General features: G+C 40.0%; 1 protein-coding gene across 9 annotated transcripts in view; it reads left to right on the forward strand.

Annotated features, from left to right (window-relative positions):
• TNFRSF11B (TNF receptor superfamily member 11b) overlaps positions 1-20279 on the forward strand; it is a 100644-nt gene that overhangs the window by 37368 nt on the left and 42997 nt on the right. For 2 of the 9 annotated variants that reach the window (XM_042809130.1, XM_042809132.1), the window contains 3 exons: positions 12276-12476; positions 14880-14950; positions 15059-15550. The exons of 2 other annotated variants lie outside the window; for them this stretch is intronic. In XM_042809130.1, coding sequence (XP_042665064.1) covers positions 15545-15550 — 6 coding nt within the window. In that variant the 5' untranslated portion in view covers positions 12276-12476; positions 14880-14950; positions 15059-15544. Of the gene's footprint in view, positions 1-7459; positions 7679-9408; positions 9542-12275; positions 12477-14879; positions 14951-15029; positions 15551-20279 lie in introns of all 9 variants that reach the window. 5 more of the 9 variants (XM_042809129.1, XM_042809135.1, XM_042809136.1 and 2 more) reach the window with 5 other exon arrangements.

Here is a 20279-nt window from a genome sequence, read left to right on the forward strand (position 1 = left end):
TCTCCTCTACTCACAAACTAGGAGAGACCATATATCAGGATAATGGTATAACACATACCTCAAGGCCATACTGTCTTTGCCTTTTTTTTCTGGGTTGCCATGGAAGATGTCACTGTTTCAAATCTGCATGAGTTAGCTGTCAATTTTTCAGCAGGATGCTGGGACTTTGAAAGTAGGAGTAGGAGCCCTCAAGCATAGAGGAATGAGTAGCATGCAACACCAATATGTATCGTTTTGGAAGGAACTGTCACAGCTATCCATCCATGTGAAATCTCCTCCTAGAGCAGCCTCCAGCTTTTCCTTATTAAGAACACGGTAACAGGGAAGCATAAAAGAGATGACTGTTTATAATCTGTCCAGGAATTTCATTAACTTCTGATTTCTTACAGAATGAAGCAGGGCAACTCTTTAGTACTGCCTGAGTACTTTTAGCGCGTGTATTTGTTTTCCATCTCAGATAAAAAAAATGTATTTCCCGTAATAATAGCTTTTGAGATGCCTTTCTCATTATTTTAGACAATATTAGTTCCTTAGTTTCACACATTAGTCTGTCAGTAGACAGAAAAAGTAGCAATACTGGTGTGAAAGTGGCTAACTTTTCTTAAAGGTATTGCAGAAAGGCTTTGATTTCAAGCTCTTATGTGGGATGAAATTTGGCCAGAGCCCAAGGAAGGGTCAAGAGGCTCCTCTCCCTCTTTCTTTCTATCCTGGTCACAGTCTGTTTCACTTTTCAAAACTCTTTTGTTGAACTATGTACAGTAGTTTTCATCAATAAATAGTGGTCTCATCCCTAAAAAATGTAATATAACTAACACCTTCAAATGTGGCCTTGATAACAGATACACCACAGCTACAGAAGTGAATGCTGGGATTAGAGATGGATAGCGCTGTACCAAGAATAAACTTGTTCCTCTGTGATTTGCGCTGGGCACTGTGCCTCTGACTTGTACACTGTAAATCTGCTTTATTTATCTTCTTCTTCTCTTCACTTTCCATTTTGTGACCAGAAGGTCAGTGTAAGAGCAAGAATAGAGAGAGTGTAGGAGTGGGAAGCTAGTGTACTTAGCTTTGGAGGAGGCATTTTGGGAAATGTTGCCAAAATGACGTGAATGATGCTATCTGTTCCACAATACTGTGAGACTTCAGAGTTTTTGTTATTTATCAGTGATAAAGGGGGATATGTTTAAATAAGGGAGGAAACTAGTCATTTAACCAGTTAATTTACTGACCGGGACAAAACAGATAGCCTTTTTTTGATACTACTGTTGTTAACAATCATTTTCGAATGTTCTCATTCCACATTAGAAATGAAATCAAATCCCTACCATTTTTTTCCTCCATGAAAGTCACAAAAACCCTAAATACATAGTGACTAATAAAGTTTAATACATACAAAAGCTACTTAAAAAGTAGGAGATCAATTTTTTTCTCTCCATAATTCAAACTAGTTTTTTACAGCCTTAAGGATATATAGTCTTATTACTGGGCTGTTTGATAATCAGTTATGTCTTCCTGTATGTTGGACCAGAAATCCTATCCTGAGGCTGGGAATCGGCCTTAACAGGAAATCCATCACAACATAATGCTAGCACAAAAGCTTGGATTTTGGCAAATCAATATTTATCAAACCAGTTTCATCGAAAAATCCTCAAGCAGCCTCAGCACTGATGGAGATTTAATGAGGCACACTGCCTATTGTGCATGTTAATTCTTATTGAATCAGGCTTTGGGAAGTGTCTGTAAGCAAGAGAGAAAAACAAACTAGGCAGTGTTGTCCAGACGTAAAAGACATAAAACAAACATTTCCTAAGGTGTAAAAGTTTTACAAGAACCTTCAGAAGGCAGAAAGGAAAATCCTGAATGATTCTGTTGCTTTGAGTCATGCAGCAGACAGATAACCTTTATTCCTCCTTGGATCTCAAGTACTTCCATGGTAAGTTGTTCTGCCTCCGCTTGGATATTCAGATGGTAGTTGTTAAATTACAATAGATAGAAGGAGTAGTACAGACAACATCCTGAAATAGTGTTCATCAAAAGGCAAACAGGTCTACAGCAAATTTTAATAATTCATACAGTTCCTGACCCTATGTCACTGAATTCCATGGTAATACATGCTGCCTATTACCATTCGTTGATCCAACCAGAACTGCTGGAAGTCTGCTGGCATACTTTCTACCCCCAATATAGTATTAAGGAGAACTTTTCTGTTCCTCACTATACTGAATAATCCCGGAGGCATCTGAAGTAAAAGAAAAAAAAGGGTAACATTTCTCTGCTTTGGGTTCCTACATGGCTTTTTGTTCTCCTTGTATGACAAACTGATCACGGTGATTCGGACTGTATCATGAAGTCATAGTAGATGCATCTATCATGATGGCAAAGCTTAGAGAGAACGAAAGAGGAAAAGTAGTACCATGTAGTTTGCCAAATGTAGGGGGAAAAGTAAACCTAAGGCTATTTTATAAAATCAGTTTTAGTTTTGACACCTTGCACTGTCTCCTTGATCCCATAAATACAGGCTTCACCACTGTTACTCCTCTGAATAAGGCATAAGCAATGACTGGACCTTAATGTGCTGTCAAATGGCTACAAAAAAGAAATGAACAAAGATAATAATTCTCCAAAATCTCCTTGCTTCTATGTTCAGTGAACAGAGCTGAAAGGACAGTAATGAGTTGGGGCAATTTTCCTTGAATATTTGAGGTGCTTTGTTAGCACCAGCAATGTAGAAATAGATGTGCCACTGGTTTCCTGCAAGTGAGTTTGCTGAGTTTGGTATCTTGAGGAATGGTCTTGAGTGTTCCCAGGTGTGCCTCAGGGATGGCTCTTCTGGAGAAACTTGGGTCTGACAGTGTCTTTTTCGGTGCTCTACCTCTCCTTTACTCCTCTTGTCTATGCTTTCATCTTTTTACCTTTTAAACAGCAAAGCTGACCAGATTCCAGTTGGAAGAGCTTGTGTGCTACAAGCCAGGAGGGATGTGGAGACAGCTGGTGCCCAGGGAGCGAGATGGCTGCTCTGTACCAAAATCTCAGAAGGATCTTGGTCAGACCATAGATTGAGAGAGCTTCTGGGCTCCTTGTGAGGTGCTAAACAGACACTGTACCTTGTTTTTTAAACATCCCTCAACTACATGCAACTTCTGCTTACTCAGGTAGTACTGCATTATATCTTCATGCTTCCAATTTTTTTTGCTCTTTGCAAAAATTTACTGGCTCATGTGTTTTAAACACATGAGAATACTTCTCTGACAGTTAGTCTGCTGGCTTTAATTTTACTGAAGATGCCTTTGACTTTACTCATAGGGCATTAGACTTCCTGAGAAGCCTGAGACAGATACCTATTGTTATTTTCCATACAATCACTCAGAGAATCTATCCAAAAAAGTAAGGCATTCAGATATGTATTTAGAGATGCGATAGAAAGTGAAATACTCAGTGTGGTTTGTAATTGTGTTTATCTAAGTGCAGCCTTTTCCTGTGTCAGAACAGATTTTTGCAAACAGGAGGGTAATGATTCAGTTCCAGGGGAAGACTGACAAAATAAACCCCGGCTTCTGCTGACCTGATGTAGTGCTGAACAGTGCCCTACCCTGGGAAAATATTTCCTGCTTCTTTTTCATAAATATTTATGTAATTCCTTCTGGGAAACATGTCTTCTTCAGAAAACTGAGCACGCTGCTCCCTGACACAAATTTAACTGTTTGTTTACACATGAGAGATTGTGGTCATTTACCCGGCCTTGGATTTTTACACTCTTATCTCAGGCATTTCTGTCTTTTAAAACTCTCCTACACTCCTTCTAGAGATCATATAATGCCTTGTGTTGTAGTGCTTAGTCTCTGAATTTCAAATATCCTCAGTGCTAACTCTAGGATTGGTATTTTGGGCTGAAGAAAGGAGAGCCAAATGTGATGTTCAGCCTGGAATCACATTTCTGTCCTACCCAGCTGTGGCCTTCCCGTGCTGCTTTGAGGCTGCTCTCTAAAAAAATTAATGCAAGCAATTAAACAGGGAATTGCATGACTAATGGAAGTACTTATATTTAGAAACAGACCTAAACACATTTATATGAACTGAAATAGAACTGGCATGCAGTCTTTTGCATCTGCTTTCTAAGCTTCTAGCTTAGCAGAAAAACTGAGCATGAGTTGCTGCAAGAAAATAGGAATATTCTCCATCATGGCAAAACAAAAAAGGTTGATGTTGTTCTCTTCAACATTTTAAGAAAACAGAAGAGTGACTGATTTTGAAGCGCACTGGTGAAGCCTAGTGTGAAGTCTTCTGTTCGTGCAAAACTGAACCTTGCTCACCAGCTCACTATCAACGCTTTCATGAAGTGGTGAACTCTTTAGGGTGCTGCAGAGAAAGCTGTGTGATGGTAGGAGACATTCAGAGGAGAAGGCAAACATCAAGCTTGTGCCCAGGGTACAATGCATGTGAATAAATGGTACCCAGGTCCTGTGCTGACCTGTGCATTTCGTATGAAACCTGTTTGTCTTGAGCACTGACAAAACTTAAAAGCACAAGCTTATAGTCCTATAGGGGGTCTCAGTTCTTAGTCTTCTGCTCCTCTTATTCAGCTGTGGCAGTTGCATTACTCATTTGACCTTCTAATTGAACACATATTTATAGATCATATAGATTTACGGAGTATTTCTTCCCCTCTCCCCTCCCTTCACTTCAAACTCGGCCACATACTTTCCAAACACAGCTAGAGCCAAGCAGCTTTTTCCACTTTCTTCAGCACTTTGCAAAAAAAGAGACAAATGAAACCAGGAAACTAGGGAGCAGCTACCTGCCCTGGAGGATTCATGAACTCTCTGGAAAAAGGCAAAGGCAAGGCTACAAGGAAGCTAGCAGGAGGGGGCATAATAAAAAGGATCCACAGGAGGCCAGAGCAATCTTGAAGACCTCCTTCTTAGCCCATGGGCATGTAATATGTTCACAGTTTGAAACAGGCATTCATGATGTTTTTTCTGCTGTCCTGCTGAACACCTCCAGTGACGGCAGAGGCTGCCTATTGCTTCTGAGGGACTGCCTTGCTGCTCTAAGAGCCCCTGCTCTGCTCACTGCGTGAAGCCTGCTACCAAATGTGTGCAGACATCTGCTGTCCTGCTCAGTGAACTCTCTCCTACCTTCTGTACTGCTTCCTTGGTGTCTGGGGATGCACAGTATTGTGTAACATGTATCGTAATGTTGGTTTCATGTCTGTGTGGGTGTGTTTCTGGCAAGTAAAAGAAAAATTTGAACCTCATTCTCCCACCTTCCTACTTATTGTATTGGCTGCCAGACTGTTTGGCAGTGAAGGGGAGGAGGGTGATGAAAGTGGCATACTTTCTGCTTGACAAAAAAACCTTCACCTGGTCCATACTCAGAAAGCAGTATTGTTAAACTTGACAAATTAAATGTTAAACTTAAACAAATTAGACATTTTACAACTCCAGGTTTTGTGTAAGGAAGAGAGATTAGAAAAGGAAAATAGCTGGGCTTGTTCAGCCTGGAGCAAAGAAGGCTGCGGGGTGACCTCATCACAGCCTTTCAGTACCTAAAGGAAGCCTAGAGACAGGAGGGGAGTCAACTCTTTGAAAGGGTAGATAACTGCAGGACAAGGGGAAATGGTTTTAAGTTGAGGGAAGGGAGATTTAGGTTGGATGTCAGGGGGAAGTCCTTTACAGAGAGAGTGGTGAGGTGCTGGAACAGGCTGCCCAGAGAGGCTGTGGATGCCCCGTCCCTGGAGGTGTTCAAGGCCAGGTTGGATGGGGCCCTGGGCAGCCTGGTCTAGCATTAAATGTGGAGGTTGGTGGCCCTGCATGTGGCAGGGGGGTTGGAGATTCATGATTCTTGAGGTCCCTTCCAACCCTGGCCATTCTGTGATTCTGTGATTATTGCTTGCACCTCTGTAGTATTTGACTGTTGAGCTTTGAGAAATGGAAGGCTGCATTCCAGTCCCCACTTCATATGCAAATCTCTGAACTGTAGATACTTGTTTGCCCATGCAGTGTGGAGCCATTAGCACAGGATTTTAGTTTAAAAATAGGTTAGCATATAAAGTACATCACTACCCTGGACTGGCTAAAAGGGCTGCTGTGACTTCTACCGTTTGGAGTAAAACATGTCACTTGGAACTGCTGCTCAGCCATCCCTGGCAAGGATAAATTTGAGCTACAGGGCTTACAGAAAGATTTCTTAGTAGCAATTGTTGTGCCATTGATGGGAACGTGTTGTGAACTACTGAGTTTTCAGCATTTTTCTCCAAGGCATTTTTTCTCCTAACTTCAAGTTTGCATTTATCTCGTCCCCACATAGAAAGTGACATATGCTTGGGTGCTTTGCTTTTTAATCTCTCTTCTCTCTGGCCGTAGCAACACAGATACAGAAGAAAGGCTCATAAATCAGCCCACTATTTCTCATCACCAAAATCTGGTGCATGGCTTTGTTTAATATGTGGGCTTTTATGACAGTCTTCAAAGGAATTTATGGCTTTAGAAATAACATTAAATCAGTTCCAAGGACAATGTTGGACTTTGTCCAACACTATCAGAAAAGCATTATGTAGCACTGTCATTTCTTCAAGTGTTTTGGAGTTTCCAACTTTGTTATAATGTTCACAGTCACTTTCAGACCAAGGGATAGGAAATTGTCACACCCTGCTAGGTGTTTGCAGTTTGGTCAGGGCAACATGTGGTGGGGTTAAACAGTTGATCCTGGCAGGGTTTTGTCCTATGCTATAGGGAAAAGGTCTTACCCTTAGGCCATCACTAGGCAGAAGGAATTCAGAATAAAGCTGAAGTTGTGAAGAGCTGGGTTAATGGTTAAAAAGCTGCCTTTAATGTCAACTGGTCCCTGTTTTTATAGTGCAGAAGAGATTTGCTATGCAAGTATTCACAGTGCTGCATCATATATCAGATATATTTTCTTTCCAAAGACCAACAGCCTGATCACAAGAACAAGGACCATGCAAAGGGAAAGCAGAACTTGATCGCACGGTCCACCACTGAGAAATCTCCCATCCCTCTTCTTCCTCTCTTCCCTCTTCTTGCGCAATTTATGCCCTCATCTCTTGTTGACAGGAACGACTTCAGGCAATGGAGGAGACTGCTTGGCTGAGCTCGGAGGTACTTCGAGCTTCATGCTGCTGACATGGTCCATTAACTGTTGAATCTGTGCAGAGACTCCAGCCATGCTGCAGCATTCCTGTCGCTGGGCTTGGCCTCCTGCCTTGCTTGCTCAGTGTCTGTGCACGATTGCTCGGCTCCCTGCTCCGATGCCCATGCCATAGGATGGCATGGTGCCTGCTCACAGGAGTGGGAAGCCAACTTAATGAGGGTACAGATGAGCACTGCGAGTGGATTTAGATTGGCATCCTGCTGGTTGCTTCTATGCCAGTTCTCCAGCTGAAACTGGCCTCTTTTCTGCAATTATTTTTATTTTTGTTTTTATTTTTATTTTTAAATTCTAGACTGAATCTATCTGGAAAGGAATGACTGCCTGTTAGCACTAGGAAGTTATTCACAGACAGCACGTGCTTTCCTCTAAGGAGGATCTGTGGTGAGGAATGAGTCATGCACTGTGAGTCTTCCCTGTGTGTGGATGCCAGGACCTTGGTGCCACTCTCTGCTGACTCCATCAGATGCGATGACCATCCCTGCTGTCATCCCATGCCACGTGTATGCGTTCAGTGAGTGTCTCTTCATGTTGTGGTGGGGAGAGTGATGGAGGCACATCCTAAATTCTGAGCCACTGTTCTCCTAGGAGACAAGAGTTGACATTTATTGACTGGAAGGTCCTAAACATCACGGTAGAAGTATGATGGATTCATATCTCCATATATTTGTATGAACCAGCAATTCATAAATAACAACAGCACACAATAATGGAGCAAGAAAAAAAATAAAATCAAGCAATCTTGAAAGGAAAACAGGGATGGGAAAATGAGAAGTTATTATTTGTCTGTTATTCTAATTACATGGGGTTAAAACCAGACTAGAAACATCTGCTACTTTGATTTTATTGCTCAGTCTTTCCTCCTAAGTGGAGCACTTCAAGAGAGCAGGATCTGACCTGAAGTAATCCATAAAACTGTATTCATTACTTAGGTTTTCTTTTTGTGCTGATTTAAAGGTTTGGCCATTTTGATTTCCTTTGGATTAGCTGAGCTCAAGGGAACTCTGAAGGAATGTGCCATTGCTTTTTGTCCGTGGTTTTTTATGTGATGCAATGGATTAAAACTTTAATGCAGGCAGTCATTAATTGTCAAAACCAAAGATACCTCTAAACTTCTGTCTATGATTATGCCTGTTCTGCTATATTTGGGACATGTTATGGTTTCTATCATTAAGAAGTCCTCCTTTTAATGCCCCATAATGGTTAAAAGATAGCCACAAAAATGATGCATATGGACAAAATATAACGTGAAATTACAGGTTTCCATCCTGAAATGAAACTACTGATGATGCATACGCCAGACAGGAATGACACAGAGCAGAACTGTTAGTAAACACAGGGTAAACTATAAATATGCTTAAGACAGACATCACGCATTGTTACAAGTGACAAGCGTTGCACTAGAAGAAAGAAAAAAGATCACAAATCTAGACAGACAGCATTACTATAAGTTGTATAGCTGCATGATTCATTCCCCAAAGAAATCAATGTCAGGATGACATTTTTCTTCAGGCAGTACTGGCAACTGCTCGTAATTTGGGTAAACTTTCTCTGCCCTATAAAAACAAACCATCAAACCAAAAGGTAACCACTGAAACAGCTACCACTCAACCAAAAAAAAAAAAGTAGTATTTTAAACAGAGCACAACATAAAACTGCATGAGTCAATCTACCGTAAACTTTCGGCAAATAGGATGTGTCATAGAGATCAACTCTGGCGTTTCCAGAGAGCAGAGACTTATACAGCAGGCTTTTTAGAAACAGACTTCGCTCCAAATAGTAATTCCCTATTTTCAATAAACTCTGACTGGCTGCAACTAGTTATTTCTCCTGATACAGACAGCCAAAATAACGGACTTGTAAATAGAAGCCTATGGAGTTAGATTAATTACAGGGATTACATATAGCATTCTCAGCTTTTAAAACAAGAAGGGATCATTATGATGATCCCTGCTGACCTCCTACGTAACAGAAGCCTTGCAATGTCACCGAGTGATTCCTGCTCACAGCTGCAGGTGGTGCTGGGAAGTTTCATGTACAAAAATGTATATTTTTTATTTAACTATGTCCAGTGAGTGAAAATGCACCAACTAACTTGTTCTGGGGGCCAGTTATGCTAATTATACAGCCTGCTAGTTCTTTCATTATGCATTCCGCTATGTATTTATTTCAGCATACTTAATGCATGTGGCTGTATTAATAAAACAGCGCATTAAAGTATCCACAACTTTCTATCAATTGTAGGCACAAATGCCAAACAGTTCTACATCTTGTATCCCAAAAGCTGAGTGATGGCACCGTGCATCACAGAGAGCAACCTTCATCCTGAAACACTGCAGTTCTCACCGGTGAACTCTTTTGGCACATAACGATGCAGGTTTCTTGGTTTACTCCTTTACACTAGATAACAATCCTGAGGTAAAATGATTTTATCTTGTTGCAGCATGCAGTGTTCTTGACAAACTCCTCAGCTATTTAAGTTGGTGGCTTTAGTATCATCACTGTTTTTCATGGAAGGAGGTGACTGAGATGTTGGTTGGGTGTTTATTAGTGACTTTGGTTGGTCTGTTTTGATGTTCTGTAAAGTCTTTGTCAAGAAAAAACTGAACTCAATTATTTGGAACAAAACCTCAACATTTTGCCTGAATATCCTTTTTGATGAGACATCCAGTTTGATAAAGGAAAGAGTCATTTCCCCATCATGCATGAGAAGATGATTTGGTTTGCAAAACAGCCAGTGCACTGGTTAAAGAGAGAGCTAAGATAATTCTATGTGAGTCAGTTTGGATCCAGAAAAGCTGAAGAGTTCAAGCTCAGTGCCACAGTATTGCTTACGCAATTACTCCCAAGAAAAGTTCGGGTCCAAAATGAGTTTTATCTGTATTTTTCCTTTCCCTGAAGTATCTCATGTTTTCAGAGGGTGGAGCATTAATTGTAATAGATTTCTGTAAAGCATTTGACTTTGTACCTCTATCTGGGGTAAACATAAATTCCATGATGAATGACAATAGTAAAGCCAGATAGCTCTTTTATTCCCACTTTTTACACTGCAGAGGCACGTGACATGAGGTCTGAGAAAGGTGCATGCTGAAATTGGAAAAGAGATGAGAACAACAGAGAGTATCCCAAGCTGCCTTTCTGTGGAGATCAGATAGAGAGAAAAACATGGGGAGTATCTACAGAACTAGAGTAAGCTTCCCCAGTGGGTCTTTGAATGAAAGAGTAAAACTCCAGAGAAGAAGTTTTGAAGGCGCACTTTCAGAAGGACAGTGAAGAGTTAAAGATTTGTGATGGAAAAGCAAAAAAGCACATCGGTGTTTCTCAGCTTTGTACTAAATCCTTGTGAATTATATAACATGAAAAACAGAATGTGTAAATACAGAGCCCAGTCCCCCTCTTCACCTGGTTCACTTCTACACAAAGGCATAAACTCACAGTGTGAAAAGGTATATACAGAAGAACTTAAGTGTGGACTTACCAAAGGTCCTTCCATTCCGAGTGATTGCCTTTCACCTACTTTGGAAAGCAGAAAGAAAAAAAATGCAGGCTGCATTCAAAAAAGAAATTATATGTAAAGATTGCAAGATTTAAGCAGAAGACAACCCAGCAGTTCAATTTTGTGTCCTTTAATGTTTGCAGTTTGTCATGGCTCATAAATCTGTATTATGTTTGGTGCTGAAATTCCTGAAGTTTGTAGAAGGGGAAATCACAAAGAAGGCTTGTTACATTTAATGTTTACAAACAGTTTATCTAATGTCAACATCCCAACAAGGAAGCAATGGAATTTATTCCACCACTTGAATACTACCTGTTGCATAGTTCAGTTCAGTGAATCATGCTGCAGAGCCATAAAATAGGCCATTGTTCTCAGACAATTCCACAGAATTTTACTAATTTGATTTGATTTTTCTTAAGACAGAAAATCTAATTAAAAAGAAGAACAGTCTAAATGTCAATCCTCAACTACAGAATAATTCTGACAGATCAAAAATTTGGTAGTTTTTTCAGTTTAAAAGCTATAGATGTACTGGCTCACCTAAGGGCTTTTCAGCTCCGTTGACAGTTTCCTACTGCCTCTTAGGGCTGGTGTCTGTGTGAGAACATGGTGAAAGCTACCAGTAATTCAAATAACTCCTTAAAAATCAGTAGCTGATATGGCTTTATAGACCATACAGACCATATCTGGGCAGCCTGGTCTAGTGGCTGACGACCCTGCCCATGGCAGTGGGGTTGAAACTGAATAATCTTTATGGTCCTTTTCAACCCACGCCATTCTATGATTCTATGATTCAATAATAATTTTGCAGATTGTTGTCTTCTACATCATTCCACAACTCTGTCTAAGAACTGTGTCCTCTTCAGCTTCCTGAGAGAATCTACCACCATCTGCATCAGAGATCAAAACTGCGCAATGCTGTTGATAGTCACTTGGGAGCTATTAGCATAACCTCTGTTTCTCTATCTTTTATTTTTATAATACTCACTGACTGGAAAAATGAATAAACATGTGACTGTAAACTGACATTTGGAAAATCCAGAACTTTCACAGAATAGTCACGCGGATGATCACTTGTTCTCCATTTCTAAACTTTGTAGTGGTCTATGAGACAAAAAAGACCTCCTTCTGGCAACCCCCAAAGGTGAACAAGTTAGAAAAATAGCTGTACTTGGATACTTCGTTTCCTGACATCAAAGCTTCTTGAGAGCGAAATGTGCTATTATGATGGCATTATTCTTTTTTCCTTCCTGTAAAAGATGTGGCAGATGTTCAGCATTCATTTGCGCATTTAAAATTCTGATTCATTCAGGAAATCTGGATAACAGAGTTGCCTAGGATTCCTGTCATCCTGTAGTCAGAGGTAGCATTTTTATTCGGATAATCTGGACCAGCAGTGGTCACCCCATATGTGGGTGTACACTGGAGGAAAGGCTAAAACACAGGAGGAAATTTTCATTGAACCCAGTGCACTGAAGTAGGCTATACCTGACACTGCTTTAATCATTGAGGTGGCAGCTGTGCCACCTGCTCATCTGGAAGCCCTGACCCATTTTTGTACAAAAACTTGTTACTCCATCCTGAGAAGTTCTAACATCTCTTTTGCTTCCAACAGGTCTTTGAAATAGCTATGAGAAGGGTGTGCACATACAAATGTGGTAGAAGAAAAAGGAGGGAGCAGGAGTTCCACAGAACTGCTTTTCCAGAGATCTTAAGCATCCCAGAGATCCAGAGGAGCAGAGGAAAGCTGTGACAGCTTGGCAGCACCACAGCCAGTGTGCCTGTAGCTCCACTGCTGCCAGTGCAGCGGCACAGGGTGAGCCAGTGTCTGATGGGATGCTGGAACAGCTGTGTCCATCGCCCTCTTATGCCCTTCTCCAAGACCTCTTTTCCACCAGCTCTCTCCACACAGTGTGTGTGGCTAGTAGTGAGCTTTCTCTGTCAGCTGGCTTCTGTGGAGCAATTACAAGCAGTCAGAACTGAAATCCCATTGATATAGAAGAGGTGGGGGGAATTTAGGCTTTCTTTAAAATACAAATTAGCAATACACACTTGAAACTCACACTTCCTTTATTTTTTCTTTCTTTCTATGAGTGGAAAATCAAGTGCTTTGAATTTGGGAAATGCCAGATATTTTTCTGTCTAGCCAGCTTAAATTTAGTGTCGTGTTTGCGTGTTCTGGTATGATCTTCAGTTGCCTTCACTGTGGACTCTGTCTTCCCAGGGGCCCAGATTAAGTTCAGTCTGGTTACAAAATCAACACTTTGAAATTAGGAAGTATGAAACTTGGGCTTTCCCACGTATCCTTCATTCTGCAACTTCTCAATTTTATTCCTAACTTCAATAAACAATGTCAAAATTAAGGCAATTGGGTCAAATGCAAAAATATGATTTCCTTATTTCTGAAAGTTTGATTTTGTAAATGTTGCAGTCCATTAATGCTCTTTTTTCTTTTTTGTAAGTAATGAACGATATAGAAAAATTCCCTTATATCTTAATAATCTTACAGGATCAGCAGTGTGAATGGGTTGTGGGTTACCAATACAACATCACTGCACTATGTATCAGTTCATTCATTCATATGCACTCGTCGTCACTTTTCAAGTAACTGAAACCAAGGCTGTTACAAACTTCAAGACATTTGAATGAGAAAAACCAATAATGTTTGGGTTGTCTGTGGAAATTCAGCCTTTGTACTTAATAGAGGAGTAGAATTATAAGAAAACTGGCAGGTATTTTAAAATCAATAGGAAGAGAACCCCTCCAGAACCCCAAACAAATTATTAAGAAGTTTTAGAAAACAACTTCAGACAGAACAAAATCCAAATATTATAGACACTTCTAAATTCTTACTATTTTGAGTCCTGCAGCAGGCTGCTGAGCTGAGGCTTGGCACCTTGCTTTTGCCCTGGTTAGTGACCAGCTGCAGATCTGGACATTCAGTGTTTTGTTTATTTACCGGGTTAGCCTTTATTGTAACCTCTCCCTTTCCTTCATGGGAATGTCTAAAGTGAATCTAGTAATAACGATATCCTAGAAGTTCTCAGCTCTAATTTATTTTCTTTTTCTGCAAAGAATCCTTTGCTGACTTTTTTGTACTGCAGAGCCAGTGGAGCTGAAGAAATGCAGTTGAATTGTTAAGACACAGCCTTTCCCAAATGGCTTTTCTCTGTTGTAATACATTGACTAAATATGAGAAAGTTTTCTGCATCAACAGTACTTTGCTGCATCAGTGTGTGTTGACCCCTTACAAGAAGTAAAAGCTGTTTGCTCTAAGTGCCCAAAGGCATGTGAACTCCTGCTGTTTGTATCTATAAACTAAAGTGGTTAAAAGTGACTTGAGTTTTGAGAAGATATTACTGTGAGATATTTGTTTATCTGAAACAGAATGACACTTGGTATCATTTTTGGACTAAATGTGACTAAGCACCGTTTTGAGTATTAAAGAAACAGCCTAGCATCCGCATGGGGAAAATTGTTAGGGGTGGTTTATATCATCAGCTGGTTTGTTTGTTACTTTGGGTTTGTTTCAGCAAAATGAGTGCAGCACTTTCTTATCTTGGGGATACATCTCAGTCCTGAGACCTGAGAACACACAAAGCGTGCAGGCTATTGTACTTTTGTAGTGTAAAAGGGATGAGGCTTGACCCAAATTCTTGCCTTATGCTTCAAAGCAGCTCTTGTAGGAGAAATAGCACTGCTTCCAGATTCTGTAATAGGTACCACATGCATAAAGCCTCTTTAAGACTTATTACTAAGCCTGCATTTAAAGTGAATTTTGCTCTGAAGAGAAGGTCCCTTGGGAAGGGCAGGTGGGAAGCCTGCAACATCTCCTTATACGTAATTTGGGGAAATAAAACCTTTTAACAGTCCAGCTTCACAGCTGGCTGATTTCACAGACTGTCAAAGATGGGTTCATGTGCTCAACCTTGAGCACACAGACCTTCCTTATCAGTTTTATGATGTTTTCCTGTTACTTTCAGGTTTCCCTTGGCTAGAAGGAAATGAGCTGAAAAAATTGATTAGATATTAAGGTGTCTTTTATTATTACGGAGAACTCCTATAAAAATTCCTCGGTGACTCCACTTCCTTGAACACTTGTCAACAGACTGCCCAGTGGAATGAGAGTCCAATAGGAAAAGAGTAGGTTTAGATAAATTCCTTGACAAAAAGGTCTAAGTTAACAAAATTAAAACCATTCCTCATATCTTTTCCCCAGGCACGCATATTCTTCCACTTGCAATCCACAGAGAGAGGTGTGTGATACAGAAAGGGGAATTTGGCTCCAAGGTAAATTTCTCAAGAAATCTTTCTTGAAAATTAAGACCTCTGTGGTATGTTTTAAAATTATTTTCAATAAAGGCTGCAGTTTTTCTTTTCATCTTGATACTCTTCCAGGCTCTCAAGCTTCAATGTTAAACAAAAAAATGAGTCAACTCTGATTCAGTCCCAACACAGCACCTGGCTCTGAGAGCATCCACTGCTTGTCCTGATTCTTCAAACCATGTGTCCAACAGCTTTACCTACACAGCTACCTCTTTGATTTGCAGCCTTCTGTATCCTTGTTGGTTGGTTGGTTTGTGCTTTTATGTTATTGTGTGTTTGTTACTTTTTTTTTGTCTCCATGTGTGAAAATATTATAGGTTCTTTTGTAAACGCATTCAAAGTGATTTTCCAGTCACTACAGCTAACTTGTGGTAATTCTGGCCTTGTAGGCCAAACATATGAAAAAGATTGTTCCAGTAAGGTCTCCATAAGTTGATCAAAGCCTGCTGAAGTTGAACATGTAGAACTGTTTGGTTGGTGACTGAGCTGGAGAAAACTCTCAAAGAAGGCTGCCATTCCAATATACGAAGAACTGTAACATCTCTTTTTCGGAAGAAAATGAAGGTAAATTTCAGAATGCCATGTTGTGTAGCAGTTTTTCCATGACATACAGCTATTTTACACTAAAAATGGGTCCCTTAGTAATAATTTATGGAATCAGATTGAAGCACCAGGACTGACAGATGCAACGTGAAGAGGAGGGCTGAGCAGTGCAAGGTTTAATGCAGTCACTTCACTACATTTCACTCAGAGTGTAAATATTAAAACCACCTGAGTAGTTAATAAACTGTGGTGTAGCATTTTCAGTAGCTAGAAGTGTTATTATTCTGCTATTTCTATAGATAAAATGGACCACGCAGGGAAAAAAACCCAAAATTGTTGTCAAGGTGTAGTTTCAATGGATGTTGTTGAACGTGGGATTTTTATTTTGGATATGACTGCAGTTTATGAATACCCACAGATAATTCAATAGGAGAGGAGAAAAAAGTTGGTAGTCTTGCTTGTCCAAAACCTCCCTCTTTGATTCCCACAGGCATATGCAGTTGGCCTACAGCTAAGTCTGTTGGGCATGGCAGCTTCTTGGAATATTTGATGTGGGTTTGTGGTAACTGCAGTAGAAAATTTAATTAAGAGGCATAAACTCTACAAATGGGTTCAATATGCCTACTGATCTTTCTCTTTTATTCTTTTCACTTTTCTATCAAACTCTATTTTCTCCAAGGATTATTAAAATGTTAAAATACTGGGAATTATTTTGTCACTATCTGTTTTGTACCCTATATCTTAGTTTCATCTTGAAGCAATATTGTGCACCTGCTATGCATAAGTATTTATAAAACGTCTTACACAATTTTTGTAACTACTGTAGAAAGAATCAATGTTTTGTTACATTAAATATAGGATTAGTATTGCAACTATTCCCTTAATAATGAAAAATTGCTGCTCTTCCTTTAAAACACTCTAGCACTCTGGAATATGTTTCAGTAAGTTGCTCTGTGTCTCAGAAATCAATAATTTCAGCCTTTACTTTAAGTCAGCCTCTACCTGTGTCACTGGATCATACAGATATAATTCTCTTAGCTTTGTTTAGAGAAATACTTTTGACAAAATAGATCCCATTTTGTGAGCGTGTTAATGAGAGAAGGAGCAATTTCTACTGCTGAAAGGCTGGATTAGAGTTTTAGCCTCAGCAGAAGGCTTGGTTATCTACAGAAAGCTCATTCAGTTTCTGTCACAGATTAGACTGCTTCCAATAGCTGTCATATATATTACTTTTTCCACTTAGATCTGTGTAAGCACGTAGAAGGAAGATGCACAAGACTTACTGTGTTATCAAACCAGTCTCCATTAGAGAGTAGGAGACTCCACTAGGGAGAGTCTAGCAATTTCTGACAGTTAAACTCATCTTCCTTCACCAGAGAATTCATGCAGAGTATATTTCTGCTGTTAGAATATGTTCTTATTGCAAATGATAAATCCCTGAGAGAAAAGTTTGTCATGGAAACACTGACTGCTCCTTAAATGACTGTGAAACAAGAATGCTAGGCGATGCTTATGGAAAACAAGAGCATATTTCACAATTAGATCTACCAATCCTACCTTTATATGGACAAGAGGAAATTAATGGTTCAGCTTCAACCCAAAGGCAAAGCCAGCCATGCTGGCTGTATTGCACCGATCACAAAGTTGGTCCAAGAGTTTAGTTATATCCAGCTTTCCAAGATCTTACAATCTAACTAGTATCAGGCAGCCAGGGGAATCATGGAAAGAAAAACAGTACCATAGGATGTGGCACTTGTGATTCAGCAGATGACATTCTTCACCCTGAGTCAGTCATGCAACAACAGCCAGCTTCCCTGCTGGGCTGCTCTCCTGCAGGTGAGTCCCAGTACTGAGGCTCTGAGAGCTGACTTCTGCATGCCATGAAATGTTGGTTGACATTTGTCACAAGAATAGCTGCATCTGTCTGGTGTTTTGGTTATATTACAAACTGAGTAATCACCTTAACGTCTTGCCTGCTCTAATTACCCATGGTTGTTTCTTCTGTGCTTCCTTCCTCTTGCTCTGTGTCATGCTGCTGGCACAGTTGCAAAAGCTGCTGCATTTCTAGGGGTGATGAATTCTGCTTGATGCCCAATGGGATCTGGCTAGATTTCAGTGAGAGCTGAGATGTTTCTGTGTTGTTCCCTTTTAGCTTGTAGCTCTACTGAAACAAAACAAATTATTTGCCTTTCATATTTTGAAAGCGGTGGGGTTCTTGTCAAAATAGGGATACCACTTGCCTGAGGTGCACTGGAGACATGTGCTGTACCAGTAAATAATACATAGCACCACAGGCATCCAAGAGCACAAATAGGGTTCCACTCCCATGTAGTTGGCTGGAGTCAGTTATTATAGTTTATTTCTAGCATATACTTGAAGCACTACCAGCTAATTGTTAGCCGTGTGTGTCTACCTCAGGAACACTCAGCACATGATCACAAAGAATGAGCACTTCACTCTTTGCAGCTTATTTTTTAAATAAGGCTTTTTGTAAACATGGAAAAATAAGCATTGCAATTAATGCTAAGGACCAAAGTTTGCTAGGTAATAAAAGCCCAAATAAACATAGTTCTGCTGAACGTAAGTTGATTTTTTATCTAGAAGGCTGTAATAATAACTGATTTATTTTCAGTGGAAACTACTTAATCAAGTGTAAATTTTCAAATGACTCTGAGGCTCAGAAAATATACAACAATATCTGTTTTCAGTTGATTTTCATGGTGACATAGTGGAAAATCTGATAGAACTTCAGCCACTGCCTTGCTATCAAATGCTGCTGTAATTCCAAATGAACACAACCTGTTATCTGCTTGCTCAGCTGCTTGCTTTGCTTTCACTGTGATGTGGAAAAATGTTGGTTCTTTGGTAATTTTATTAATTTTACTGCCTGAGAATGGTTCTTTTGAAATTATTCTTCTAATCAAAACATGTAGCAGAAAACATTCTTTTACTTGTTAGAAACTTGATCTTGGTAAGTATTGAGTGTCTTTTTGCTTGGTTCTGTTGGTCTGAAAGAGCTGAGCACTCAATGACTCACAAGACACGTTGGCACCTGGCAGAGCCGTGCCCTTCATCAATCTATGTGGTGCCTGGTGGTTTCAGTTGGCAAAAATTTATGCAAACTGTTGCCTTGTATTGTATTATACATTCCAGGCTAAATGGCTTTGCAAGCCTGGAAGCTTGCTTTGAGCTTCAAATTCAAGTGTTTCTGAAGCATTAATGTAAAAATTTCTCAAGGTATCACATGTCTTGACTTTCACAATGAAAGCAAACAAACGGTAAATTTCCTAAAATTTTGGTGGAAGAAAACTATGCAGTATCATTATGTTTGCAATTCAGAGCAGATTCAGAAGCTATGTCAATATTAACGGTCCTTTTGATACAAATGCTGTGAGTTAGGAATCACTTTCTAGATCCCAATCACAGCACACTTCATTGAAACCCTGAAACAAGCAATATCAATATGGTCACAGTCAAAACTGTTTCACTCAGTTCTGTTAGTAAGGGGCCAGCCTGCATCTAGCTTTTGCCAAAACTCCCACTGAAGTCAACGGAACTTTGGAGCACTCAGCAAGCATATCATCTTACTTCAATTCCTCAGTTATTCTTTGATCATTTACAGATTCTCAATGCTGGTACCTGTGCATTTATGCAGGTCCTTTTAACCACTTCATCCAAACTGGCAGCTTATCCTTTCACAACTACAAGTGTACTATGAGTACACGAGTACTGTCTTAAGCACTCCTTTTGTGCAAAGACTGTAAGTGAATGCACATGAAACTATATCTCAAGGCAAGAACTTATGCCTTAAGAATGTCATTGTAAAATGGGCCATGAGTTCCATTTCAGGTATGATTTTCTGGAGCTGAGGACTGTCTGCATTGCAGAGCTGATTTCAGTTATCTTTTTATAGTCTACTATAAACCTAAATATACATTATATCCTGACATTATGCATAATGGTACTTCTAACTTGAGATATTGATCCATATTGCCAGAGGGGCTAATCCAAGCTTCGGTTAACACAGCTCATTAGTTATTAACAGGACTCAAGCTGCCTCCTTTTCCTTGCTGCTATTCCTTCGCTGTCTTCCCAAAACTTCTCTCTTGCACAAAAAGGCAGGGAAGTTTTCTCTCAATTTGCACAGAAGCATTTCAGACCTACAAGTTGTATGTCCAAAGACTGAGAGCATGTCCTGTGGCCCCACAGGGCTTCACTCCATGCACAGATGGCTTCAATCCAAAGAAAGCAATTCAGGTGGCACTTCAAAGGGTGACCAGTACTGGATCTAAGCACGAGGATAACCTGAGCTTAGATAACATAATAACAAAGTCAAGTTATTCTCCCATGTTCTTCAAAGTGTTACTGAAATGTCAGTGAGACTTAATCCTTTTGTGCTCTTCAGCACCCGTAAAAATCAGACCACAGCTCTTTCTGTGCTGAAGCAAAATTCAAATTTTTCAACAGCAACCTCCAAGTGAGGAACAAACACAGGGAATGTTGTATCCCGGGACCTCATCTACAGGTTGCATATTAAACAGTTTCTAAATGAAAAGGTGGCTCACTGTGCTATAAACTAAAGTCATCATTTTGAGACCTACAGCCCACCGGAACGAGGGGACAGGATGGAGTGGCCTTTTCCAGTATTCTCCACCCACTGACCTAGAGTATGAAACCCACAGAGTTCTTGGAACTGCAAACAATGTTTGAATTCAGACTAAAACTGGAAAACAGAAACAGGCCTTTTTTT

The sequence above is a fragment of the Centrocercus urophasianus genome, unplaced genomic scaffold, assembly GCF_019232065.1.
Source record: "Centrocercus urophasianus isolate 14NV4802_14NV808 unplaced genomic scaffold, USGS_Curo_1.0 seq_11, whole genome shotgun sequence".
Lineage (NCBI taxonomy): Eukaryota > Metazoa > Chordata > Aves > Galliformes > Phasianidae > Centrocercus > Centrocercus urophasianus.